Source organism: Impatiens glandulifera, unplaced genomic scaffold (assembly GCF_907164915.1).
Source record: "Impatiens glandulifera unplaced genomic scaffold, dImpGla2.1, whole genome shotgun sequence".
In the NCBI taxonomy this organism is placed as follows: domain Eukaryota; kingdom Viridiplantae; phylum Streptophyta; class Magnoliopsida; order Ericales; family Balsaminaceae; genus Impatiens; species Impatiens glandulifera.
The window spans coordinates 5,691-19,396 of NW_025918981.1; the positions used below are offsets into that span (position 1 = coordinate 5,691).

Here is a 13,706-nt window from a genome sequence, read left to right on the forward strand (position 1 = left end):
CGGGCAGAAGCATTTTGTTTTGCCCAAGTTGAATATGTGTCCGCTTTATGATGAGGTGGAACATTAATTTGACAAAATAAGAGGGCAGAGGTCATTTGCGCTGCGGATGCTCTTAAATGCACTAGCACGCAGCCGATCCAAGGCCAAGTGAAGTGCAGAGTATTGAAGTGATATATATATTTGTACAAAGAAAGCTTTCTAACAATTTTCAAGATAATCGTCACAGAGATGGCCTTAATTCCGAGCATTTTTGGCGGTCGACGAAGCAACGTCTTCTTCGATCCCTTCTCTCAAGACCTCTGGGATTCGACCTTCGAATCAGGATTAATCCCTTTCTCCTCCTCCAATTCCTCTCACCGCGAGACCTCGGCCTTCGCAGCCGCCAGAATCGACTGGAAGGAAATGCCGGAGGCTCACGTGTTTACGGCAGACTTACCTGGGTTGAAGAAGGACGAGGTCAAAGTGGAGGTCGAAGAAGATCGGGTTCTTCAGATCAGCGGGGAGAGGAACAAAGAACAGGAAGAGAAGACCGATAAGTGGCATCGGCTGGAGCGGAGCAGCGGAAAGTTCCAGCGCCGGTTCAGGTTGCCGGAGAATGCCAAGATGGAGCAGATAAAGGCGACCATGGAGAACGGCGTCCTCAAGGTGACCGTGCCAAAGGAGCCCGAGAAGAAGCCGGAGGTGAAGTCAATTGACATTTCCGGCTAAGAAGAGGTTTGCAGAAACAGCCTTAATAATAATCATAATAATTATCTTCGTGGGAGTCTTGAGTTGTCAAAAGGATTTTCAGTATGAGTTTGTGTTTGTATCCATCCGGCGATAGAAGTGAATGAAATCAAGTTTTCAACTTATTTGTTAGAAGTCTATCAGTAAAATTAAATAATATGTTTTTTTTTAATACATAAAGGAGAATTTACATTCAAAGAGAATGTTTTACTGCTTGTTTCAACATTGTTACAAAAATGATAATAGTGTTGACTTGATCTTAACTAACAGTATATAAAGACAAAAAAAAAAAAATCCTTTTATATAGGAGAAATATTATTCTTTCAAATTTAGATAGGCATTATGACTTGGAAATTTGATGAAATGTCACTCCTCCTAAGAGGTTTAATTTCAAAAAAGGCCCACGGTTGATAAAGTTTGCAAAAAAGGGCCTTTTTGTCATGTAAAAAGTCTGTAATACCTCTTGCTCGCCTGTTTTACCGCTCAATTACGAGAAATGTATTTCTCGCATTTGGTATTTCTCGCATTTGGTATATATATATATTGAGATTCAGACATTTGTAAAATATATGAAAACGGCTAGGGTTTCGATTACAATAAACTACGAAAAACAATCTCCAATGGAGGACGAGATCGCGGTGCATTCATCTCTGGATATCAGATTAACACACATACATGATGACGACTCAAGACAAGAACGCCTTATCATCGGAGGCTCCACTTGCCCCCATCACCGTCGAACGCAATGTTCGCTCCGACCTCGACACCAAACTTCCAAAGCCTTGTATGTATTCTCTAGCTAGATCTTGTTCTTTCAAATTATTAAATCTTTGAGATTGGGTCTTTCATCAAATATGCAGACTTGGCTAGATAGGTCAACTGGGTTTGAAGGAAATGGTTGGTATTATATGAGATTAGAAATTTGAATCCCTAAAGTTGGATCTTTTCTCTCTGTGATTAATTGGATTTTTTTTCGTTTCTTCTTTAGTTCTAAGGGTTTTCGTCTTATGTATACAGGATAAAATGAATCACCAAAGATGCTATAACAGCAGACAAGGAACGAATCCGGGAGATACACTGCCGGAAAAGGTGGATGTAAGTATCGAGATGTTTCTTAGGTTGCCGATTGTTGGATTTCTACAAAAGTAAATTTGATTGTCTTACATATACTTCAGATATTCATACTCTTGTGTTTTATCTGCCAATTAATCATAGGCCTACTTAAAATGTTGATCTTGATAATGTAGAACAAGCTTCATTGAATACACAATTGTCATCTTCTAATATTGGATTTAGATTTCTCCAAAAGATGGGTTGGAAAGGAAAAAGTCTTGGGAAGGATGAACAAGGTAAATAAACATCAATTCTCCTATTGAAGTAGATTGATTATAATATGTTATAGCAAGGTTTTATGGGTGAACTAGCTCTCAACATAGACACGAGAATTGAACATTTCTTCAGGAACTTCATTGTTTGTGCATCTGTTATGTTTTCTCTATCAAATAATTGGGTAGTAAATTATTTTTTCGATTTATATTAAGGAATAATTGAGCCAATAAAGTCTGGTATGCGGGATGCAAAATTGGGAATTGGAAAACAGGAAGAGGATGATTTTTATACTGCTGAAGAAAATATCCAAAGGAAGAAACTTGACGTGGAGTTAGAGGAGACGGAGGAGATTGCTAAGAAACGAGAGGTATGCTTTTTGCAGTTTGTATGTGTGCATACCCGGATAATTGGAGCTTGATGCTTGCTTTTTTTTTTTACAAAATCAACATTTATTAGCAGAAGGCAGCACATATTTCTTTTATATGTGTGTCTTTTGAGGGGAATTGATATCATCAAGTTTGGAAGGTCTTGATAATTGCGTACAGTTTTTATTACCTGGTTGCTTGCTTCTACTGCCAAGGTCCAAGAATCTGCAAAACAAGCTAAGCCAAAAAGGGAGGCAATTGTTTTTCCTTGTTACTTCTGTTGGGACTCTTGTCATTGTTGTTTCATAATTAGGCAGTTTCTTATGTTGGCCAGATTTCAAACAGTAGCTCGACAAAGAAGAAGGCAAAGATTCCAATAGCTTCAGTTTTCGGGAATGATAGTGACGAAGAACAGTGAAATATGTTTGTTAGGTTGAACCCGAATCTGTTTAAGTGTGTAAACTATTACTGTCTTTATGTCTCTCTTTTGCATCATCTTTAAGCAAACACTATGTCAATTACAATTTATTTATGGAGTTCTTACAGTTAGATTGTTGAATGAAAATTACAGTTTATTTGTGGAGTTTTACAGTCAGTTTATATCCAAATATTTATTATTTTTTTGCTAAACTCATTATGTTATTAAAACCGCAGGCTGAAAAATTCCTATTTTGAAATACTTTTATGAATATGAAAACCGAAATCAGATGATAATTGACAAATCATTGTCTGGTTTCATTTTACGAGTACAAATTTATAAGCATTTTCCATCATAAAACATGCACAATCTCTTAAAGTGATAGCTAAAATATCCTTTATATAAGATACATAATTTTCTTTATTTCATGTCAATCCAACAGACTCATGCTTCAACAACTATAATCTTAATGGAATCATGTCAATAAGAGGCTAACTATGGAGAAATTAAGAGGCTAACTATGGGCCTTGATAAGAACACAAAAACTCCTTGAGGCTAACTATGGAGAAATTAAGAGGCTAACTATGGGCCTTGATAAGAACACAAAAACTCCTTGCGACTTTTGATTTTTCCTGTAAGATTTGTTGACATTATATATGTTGGTATTAGATATAAACCTTTTAACCATCTGCTTTATTTATTTCACATTTTCTTGACTAGATGTTTTACATATTTGAATAGCATGTTTGGTATGACCCAAAATTGAAAGCACTCACATACATCAACATTCATAAATATGTTATGCGTATCACAAGAATTGAAAGGTTATATGATTCTAATCTCAGTTGTGAATCAAAAACAAAATTGAAAAGTTTTTTAAAAGCAAAAGAGTCCCCCGACTTTATCAGACAATAACATTGGCGGCACTTGCAATTCTGGGCCATAAATCAGCACATTCCTTCCCAATTGGATCAGTAATGGCAGAACCTGGTTTTTTTACCATCAAACAAATAATGGTGAGTGAATGAATGAGGCCTAAAGATGATATAGTAATTTAACACATTTTGAGACATTTTTTACCTTTCATTTGTCCCTTAGGATTCACTATCACACCAGCATTATCTGCATAGTAACAACATATTTATCAACCAAGATATTTACATATTACAATCAACAAATTTCATATATATAAAAAAATTGTGTTGTGATTGTTCAAAATGGAGAAGACCAAGAAGTAGGTAAGACTTTGAACGCAAATAAGTAAGTATAGTGTTTCTAAATACATCATTCATCATACCATAAACTCTATTCATTATCCTAATACTCTTTCTTTAATATCTTAGTGGGTATATACAATACCCAATACCCTTGAAAACCAATACTAAAGAAAAACTAATTCTAAATCCTCAACATTGAGAGTTTGTCATACAAAAGTGAATTGCAGTGAAGAAGGGGGTTAAAGGCATTGTGATGATGAAGTGAGACATGACAATCAATCAAAAAGTCAAATTGTACACTAACTAAATGACACTTTAATTTTCAAAACAGATATCTGATTATGATGAGCTTTGTTTGGTTAAGTTGTTTACTTGTGGAAATGTGCATGCTTTTCAAATTGTTTGATTTGCCATAGTTGTAATCAAATAAGGGATTGTATCAATCAGATCGTGAAAAGAGTGGGTTCTTCAGTCTAACTGTTCTAGTAAAGAATAATAAGGAATTGGTTAAACAAGTAACAAGTTATAACACAAAACAAAATCAGAATCTACTAAATCACCTTCCAAATACATGAACACTCCATCCTTTCGGCGCCAGGGCTTGCGTTATCTAACAATGACAGCAGGCATGACCTTCTTTCTCAAATCAGGTTTCCCTTTCTTCACCGTCGCCATAACCATATCTCCCACACAAGCAGACGGCAATCGATTAAAACGACTTTTGATCCCCTTCACTGATATGATGTAGAGATTCTTCGTGCCGGTATTGTCGGCACAGTTGACCGTAGCCGCCACAGGAAGACCTGAAACACGTTGTTTTTCAACATTGAATTACTATCAAGTATCAAACATGTAGTTAATAAAGAATTGTATAGAAGATGAAAACACTAACCTCGCTTCGACATTTTGGCAGCTTCAGAATACAAGAACAATGTGAAATTAGGGTTTTAGAGTATTTATATGAGAACCCTAAATTTAGGGTTCATGGCCGGAGAATATTTACCAAATGCAAGAAATACCAAAGGCGAGAAATACCAAATGCGAGAAATACCAAATGCGAGAAATACATTTCTCGTAATTGAGCACAAAATGTGAGAAATACCAAATGCGAGAAATACATTTCTCGTAATTGAGCACCAAATGCGAGAAATACCAAATGCGAGAAATACATTTCTCGTAGTTGAGCAGTAAAACAGGCGCTCGAAGAGTATTACAGACTTTTCACAGGGCAAAAAGGCCCTTTTTGCCAACTTTATCAACCGTGGGCCTTTTTTGGAATTAGACTACTTATGAGGGTCATTTCATCAAATTTCCCTTATGACCCACTATTTCAAACAGAAATAAACAATTAAACATCTTTATTAAAATGGTCTCCAAAATGTATATATCAAATCAGATAGTGATATTGATAATTGGCATAAACAACAATTGATCAATAATATTTTTTTTTATAAATTATTGAACAATATTGTGAGTTTAAACTCTTTCATCTCAATCATAAAAAAAATTGCTGACTATGTTGCAACTCTAAAAGACTATGTATAATATTTAAAATTATTAATCAATATTTTATTTTTCGAAATTTAATAGTATAAGTAAGGATATTCATTCATATATCACAATAAACAAATATATCTTTTGACTGGTAATTATAAAGACCTTATAAGAACTAAAATTTAAAATTGTTATTAAGACTTTTCAAATATATAAAATAATAAAGATGTACTAGGAGTGAATAGCCCAAAATGATCTACAAATATTGGCTTTATTATAAAATCAACAATAAATCTAAAAAAATAATGATTATAAGACAAACATGTTGATAATGAAAATTAATAATAATATTTTTCAAAGAATCTACAACATAAGAGAATAATGAAATTACATAAATTTAAGAAAAAAAATTATCAACCTCAAAAGTTTGGGATAATTATATTTCCCTAAAGAGTGTTTTACAAATTAAAAATAAATAAATAAACATAGTAGATATAATTGTTATTTGTTTACTTAAGCACCGAGAAGCACAATAAGCTTATATGGATTTCCTCCCGTAATATATTTGGATTGTAAAATTTATGTGTATTCCCTTGTGATTGTAACCCGCAGAAAAAACATTTATTTTGATTTTCGTGAAAAACATGAAATTTGAGAATTTTAACACCGGTTTGCATCGATTTTTTTTTAAATAAAACCATTGATATAAAAGATTTTTAAATGATCCATAATCGCTTTTGAAATAAATTAAAAATAATTAATTTGGAGTGTTTTCATTTTAAATAATCAGGAGATTTTAAATAATTAATTTATAATATTATTTTTTATAAATTCGTCAGTTTAAATTAATTAAACATAATTCATTTTAAAGATTATTTGTTTTGAAACAGAGTAGCCTACTATTGTTTTTTGAAAATCAATAAAAGTGACATACATTTATGAACGTATTGGCCAAAGTTTCTTTTAGTTCATAATTTGGTGATACTCAGGAAAGAGCTTTCACATTTCATCCTCCGTACCCGTTTTAAAAATGGTCTCTACTTATAAAGTTGGCTTTTGAAAAACAGTTGTATCACACTTAAGTTTTAACCGATTATTCTCCTAATTCTAGTCATGCTCCTAGATTTTAGCGTTATTTAAAATATTGAAAAACAATATTTAAATGAATATCGGTTTGACCTCTCTCTTTTAGCTCAAGAATATCGGTCGGACTTGTCGGTCCTATCTTATTTCTCGGTCGAACCTCTTGGTCCTATGTCTTGGTCTGGACCGAAGGTTGTCGGTCGGACCTCTCCGTCCTTAGAACACAAAAGCGCAAGGTTTTGTAATTTTGTTTTGAACTTGGATTCTTTGATCCAAGAGATTAGGTAGTTTAACAAATCTCCCAAAAACATGTTGATCATTATCTCAATGTATTAATCAACTTGAATGATGATCAAATCATTCAAAACAATTTTTTATCAAAATTTGAATTTTTAGTTTTAAAGTTGTTTTGAGGAGAAATGAGTTTTCCAATAACTTCCTTATATATCATATATTCGATTTGTACTTACACAAGAACACTAATTGTTTGTTTTGACCAAATCAAGAACTCAAAATTTATTTTGATCAAACATGATCCAAACAGTTGTCCGTCATTATTACAATCATAATGGGATGCTTTCTGGGCTGGGATTCAATGGAATTAGCCCAAGAACAATAAACCCATTTTTTATTTTTAAAATTCAAATTTGGGTTTTTCTGTTTAAGGTTAATTGATTATTTCTAACCTATCTAGAAAGTTTATAAATAATCTTAGAATTGATTTCCAACTATAAACAGTAAGCACACAAGCTTATGAAATTTGAAATATACAAATTTCAAATTGCAAATATGAATTAGAGGGTGATTGGAATTTTACAAAGGATTGGAGAACATTCCTAGACCCTTAGGGAAATGCTAAGATCTAAGCTTTAAGGCCTTAGGTGAAGTTTTCAAAAAATACAAAAACTTGAAACTTTATTGGCGGATTATTGAAAATGTTTGATTTGAAGTTAGAAAATTGTTCTATTGGCTTCGGATTTGTTTAGAGAGGTTATTTATAGCCTCTTGAAGTTGGTTGTGGGTTTCAAGTGGATCGAATAAGTCAAAAGTCATTAATGGAATTTTGGATGTTCTTCCGGCCACATAATGAAATAGGTATGAATCATCCCTATTGATGTATGAGAAATGATCCCTATGATGGGGTGATTATTTTAACCTTTGAATCAGCCAAAATGGTTGGTTGTATGTTGTATTTCATCTTTGAGAAATCAAAGATGGGACTACATCTTTTAACTTTCGGTGATCGCGACAAAGAAGAAGGTATCAATCAAAATGACATTGTATAATGGCTTTAGCGCGTTGCGTTAGTGGTCTGTCCAACAATGTTGGCGTTTTGGCGTTCGGTTAGCGATTCAGCTAATAAGCGTTAGCCGATCTAGTACTTCTCGTGTGCGCATGTCTTTGGTTGTAGTGGGCTACACATGTGCGTCTGGAGCGTTGGATGAAAATTTAGTGCTCAGCCGATGAGCACAGTTTCGGCTGTAGTATTCTTCTAGGATTTCGACTACACCCAATTACGCCTGTTATTTTAATATTAAAACCTTAAAGGTTTGTTTGAAATTGATTATTCTTTCACTCTTATGCCTTTAATTTTGATCTTTTTAAATACACAAAATGTTAAAATAAATATGGAAAATATTTTACCAATTAATTTTGTTTCATTTTTTTTTTTTGTATATTTTAAGGTTAAATAAATAGTTTTTGGAGATGAAATGGGTACCTCGTTTCATTCTTAATTTTATATTTTAATCCCTTGATTATTTTCTAAAATTATTTTAAGATAAATGAGTACAACATATATTCCAAATAATTTTATTTTTTATTTTGGCAATTTTCCTTCATTGATTAGGCTTTATATCAAAATAATTAATCTAATTAATTATTTTAATATGGTTTTGGCTTTGGATTTAATTATTTTAATTTTATTTATTATAAAATAAATCAAAATAAATATTTTAATTTTATAAATTTATAAATTAGTGTACAGATTTTTAATGTTTACAGAGATACTTACACATCAATTTTATAAAATTTTCTTAATAAATTCATTATCTATATACATTTTAAATTATAGAATATAAAATATAAATCTTATTAGTTTTGTTGGTAAAATGTTGAACGTATATTGTTAGCAAACACATATGTTCATCAAATTTTATGTTAAAATTAATATATAAAGCATTTTTAGCGCACTTAATTAAAGTGTTGTACTTATGTTATTAGAAAGTAAGTTCGAGACTTATATATAACATTTTTTTATTTAATTTTGTAAATTTAACTATTTCAATTTATGGGTGGGTCAACCTACGACCCGATAAATTGGAGCAATTTGGAATTAAACATCATTGTATATATAACCGTTTCAATTCATGGGTGAGTCATTATGACCCGACTCAAATATCTATTTACTCTCACATATATATCCAAATTAACCACAGCTCTCGACCCGAAAATTAGAGTAATTTGGACTTAAACATCATTATATATCCTACTAAGATTATCGTGTTATGCACATGATAAAGATATAAAACAATTTCAATAAAAAACATTACAATAATTTTTAGATATGTAACTAATGTGTCAAATACTTAATAAAATACGAATAATATTTGAATAGAAAAATATATTCAATATAATTAATACAATTGAACTTGTAACTCCCAGAAAAACCCCTTCATATTAGGTTCTTGTGAAAATCTCGATATTCTAGAAATTCAACCTCAGTTTGCTTTTCATGATTTTTTTTAAAAAATAAAACATTATTTTTAAAAGATTTTACTAGTTACTGACAAATTTTTGAAATTAATTAAAAACAATTAATTTCGGGTTCAATTTTAAATTCCAGAGACTTACCATAATCAAATCACAATTTGATTTTTTAAGAAATCATTTAATTTAAATTTATTAAATAAAATTAATTTAAAAGATTATTTATTTTGAAATGGAGTCGCCAATTGATTTTTAAAAAAATCAGTAAAACTTGGCATACGTATTCAAACGTATTTACTAAAAAAAAATTTAGTTCGTAGTTTGTTGATACTCAGAAAAGAGTTTTCGTGCTTCATCCTCAATAACCGTTTTCAAAACGGTCTCTACTTATAAAGTTAGCTTTTGAAAATCGGTTATATAATATTTGAGTTATAATCGTTTATTCTTCCGGTCCTAATCATGCTTCTAGATTTAGTGTTATTTAAAGTATTGAGACATCAACATTTAAATGTGAGTGCCTGTTGTAGATAATAATAGGGGAGGAATTACGTGAAGAATTTAATTTAATTTTATAGGCATTCAGGTTTAGAAATAAACACCAAACAAGTCTTTCTTGAAATATTTTGTGAAAATATCCCAAAAATATTTAAAATGCATTTTCTATTTTTCGAGATTTTTAGAAATTATTTGGAGTCCTTAAATTATAAATTTAATTTTGGATTTATTAAAGTGGAACCAATAGTCTTAGGTCTGGTGTTCGTTTTAATGGGTCGAGATCATAAGACCCTTGTTCCAGGTCGAGGCTCGGTATCTTCGGTTTAAGGATCGAAGTCCCTCGATCGAGGTTCTAAGAACTCTCGGTCATTGACTGATCTTACCGTTCTAGGTGTATAAAACTTTTAGTCATAGGTTAGCTCGTGACTAAGTTTCTCGGTCTTGGGTTTGGGAGCTTTCAGTCCTAGGGTTAGGGAGTCTCGGTACTAAGGTTAGAACCCTCGGTCCTAGGGATATGAATCTTGGTGATAGGGTTAGGGAGTCTTGGTCCTAAGGTTAGAACTCTCGGTTTTAGGGTTAGGACTCTTGGTCCTACTATTAGGACTCTCGGTCCTAGCGTTAAGACTCTTGGTCCTAGGGTTATGGAGTCTTAGTCCCAAGGTTAAAACTCTAAATCCTCGGGTTAGGACTCTGGGTCCTAAGGTTAGGGAGTCTCGGTCTTAAGTAAAAATCTCTAGTCGAATCTCACAGTCCTAGCTCGAGAATATAGGTCCTAGGTCTCGATTTGCTCAAGAACATTGGTCCTAGGTCTCGATCCTATGTTCGATTTTTTTGGTCCTAGGCTAACGAGCCTCGGTCCTCAAACACACAAAGTGCAGTTTTTTTGTAATTTATTTTTTTAGGTCTGATTCTTTGATCGAAAAGCTTGGGTAGCTTCACAAAGTTCCCAAGAACAAGTTGATCATCATCTCAAGGTATCAATCGACCTAGATGATGATCAATTTGTTCAAAACACTTTGTGATAAAAAATCGAGTTTTTATTATTTTAAAGTTGTTTTGAAGTGTAATGTGCTATCCCACTATCTTTCTTTTATAACATATACTTGATTGGTACCAAAATAAGAACACTAGCTGTTCGTTTTGACCAATTAAAATCTAAAAAAAATCAATATATTTTAAAAAAATTGATTTTGATCAAACATGATCCAAATAGTTACCCAACATCATTATAATCAAGTTGGGAAGTTTTTTGGGTTGTGATTCAACAAAATTAACCCAAGAATAGCAAACCCGTTTTCTATTTTTAAAATTCAATTTTGGGTTTTTATTATTTAGATCGATTGATCGGTTATCCTATCCAATTACTTTCTAAATCATCTAGAGATGAATTTCCAACAATAAAACACCATAAATAGTAAGCATAAGATTATGCAATTTGAAATATAAAAATTTCAAATTAAAATTGTAAATATGAATTAGAAGGTGATTGGAACCTTACCAAGGATTGAAGAACACTCTTTAATTTTTATGGAAGCTTTTTGGATGCTTAGATCCATGTTTTAAGGCCTAAAATAGAAAATTCAAAAAAATCCAAAAACTTCAAGCTTTAATAGAGGATTTTGATTTTCTTCGAATCGGAGGTTATGAGTTGGTTCCTTCACTTCAGAATCACTTAAAGAATCTATTTATAACATTCTTAAGTCGAATTATCCAGCCTAGTGGATCGCCAAAAGCCATTAATGGTGTTTTGACTATTCTTGGCTCAAGTGCCCGGAATAGGGATGATTCATCCCTATTTCGTAGGGAAGAATGATCACCATCGTAGGTTGATCATTCTATAGTTTGAATCAATAAATTTGGTGGACCAATGGTCAAGTTTCAAAAAGACAAGATCAACACAGTCTTTAGAGCTTATCCACTCCAGCGTCGCGTTGAAGACGAAGGTGGCGTTCAAAATGGCGTCGTGTTGAGCGTATTCGGACGTGCTGTTAGCATTCTATCCAACAACATTGCGTTTGGGCGGTCCGTTTGCGTCCTGACTAACGGGGCGTTAGTTATTCCATTGTGGCCCGGACGCGCGTTTCTTTGGCTTCAAAATAATTATTTTGATCTTATTTATTTAAAAATGATTTAAAATAATTATTTTAATATTATATATTGGAGTGTCAATTTTTAGTGCTTACAGAGTGTCCCTCTAGAATCGAGTTAGAATACAACAAATTGGTTTTTGAAAACGTTTATTCGATTATGACATCTAACAATAAATTATCTTGTCCAATTTATAATGAGGGAGTTAAGAAAGATAGAACATGTAGCGTGTAGCGGTTGGAATGATTTGTTGATGCTATACATAGCATTCGTCGAGGTTCTTCTAAGTGTTGCTTTAGGAAATCCTTTCTTTGTTGTTTATCCTAACAAGGATGATTCTTGAAAATCCTATTTTACAGAACTTGACAAAGTATCCGTAAAATTCATGGAGTAACGATAATTCTAATGGTTATTATTATGAGTAAAACATGAATAAAACATGAATAATCTATTGTTTTATTCATGTTTAAATGACTAAGGGTTATTATTATGAGAAATGTAGAGAACGTGAAAGATTTAGTAGCGTTTCATGTGGGTTACTAATAAGTAACATTTCATGTCGATCATAAACTTATGATCATGAGAATTATCAACGGACATGTCTTAGTGAGAAAGCTAACAAGCTTTCCTAATGAGACTTAATATCTTGTGATCATGTATATATGATCAAAGTATCTTTATTGTTTGTTGCAAAAGTTAAGTGCCATCAATAAATAGGAGTTCATGTTTAGGGAATTCGTAATAGAAAAGTTTTCGGAGAACAGGTTCAAAACAGGACTATATCATGGAATGAGACTTCATTGGAGTACCTATCAAAATATAGGATTTCGAAAAGGACTTTGTGGAATTACCTATCGGAAAATAGGATTTGAACATGAATATACAAATAATAGTTGTGATTGTCAAAAAACAAGGCTTAAATATCTATTGAGTGATAGGGTTTGGAATACCTATTTGGGAGATATGGTTTGTATTAAAGCACCTATCGAGAGATAGGGATTTGTAGAGTACCTATTCATACGATAGGATTTTGATACCTATTCGGCGATAGTTTTTTGTTTGAGGACCTATCAATAGATAGAGTTCGATTCGAAAATCCTATGCAAATAATGATGTTGGTCTTGTTGACAAACAAGGCTTGATATTTTAGAATTTGAGAAGAAATACCTATTCGAATGATAGGGTTTGGATACCTATTTGGGTGATAGAGTTTGGATACCTATTCAGATGATTGGGTTTTTGTCTTGGTACCTATCAAGAGATAAGGTTTGCCTGAGTATGCTATCATGAAACGTGGCTTCGTTACCTATCGGGTGATAGGGTTTTGTTTGTGGACCTACCGAAGATAGGGTTTTGAGATACCTATTCGTATAACAGGGTTTGAATTGATGACTTATCGAGTTATAGGGTTTGGTTAGGATCATGTATGAATGATCATTGTGCTTGTTGACAAACTCGAATGATAGGGTTTTTGTTAGAGATGTTTGGACTTAGTGATGGTGGGAGAGGTGCTACCTATCGAGATATAGGGTTTTTAGGGAATCGTATCTAAACGATGTCTTGACCTATTGACAAACAAGGTTTATAAGAGGAATCGTGTACAAACGATTAGCGCACCTATCTAGAGATAAAGTTTCTAACAGAATCAAATACAAATGATGTCTCGAACTATCGACATATAGGGTTTTTAACGGAACTATATACAAAAGATGTCTCGACCTATCATCATATAAAGTTTTCTAGTAGAATCGTGTACGAACGATGAGCGCACCTATAAACAGA

General features: G+C 32.5%; 1 protein-coding gene and 1 pseudogene across 1 annotated transcript; one reads left to right on the forward strand and one right to left on the reverse strand.

The window, feature by feature from the left end:
- The first annotated feature begins 211 nt into the window (after nt 1-211).
- LOC124917268 (18.1 kDa class I heat shock protein-like) lies at nt 212-711 on the forward strand. The gene has a single exon (XM_047457742.1). It carries the CDS (start codon nt 229-231, stop codon nt 706-708), a length of 480 nt encoding a protein of 159 aa, XP_047313698.1. The 5' UTR covers nt 212-228; the 3' UTR covers nt 709-711.
- A 3,031-nt stretch (nt 712-3,742) lies between these two features.
- LOC124917270 lies at nt 3,743-4,960 on the reverse strand (annotated as a pseudogene).
- Nucleotides 4,961-13,706: the final 8,746 nt, after the last annotated feature.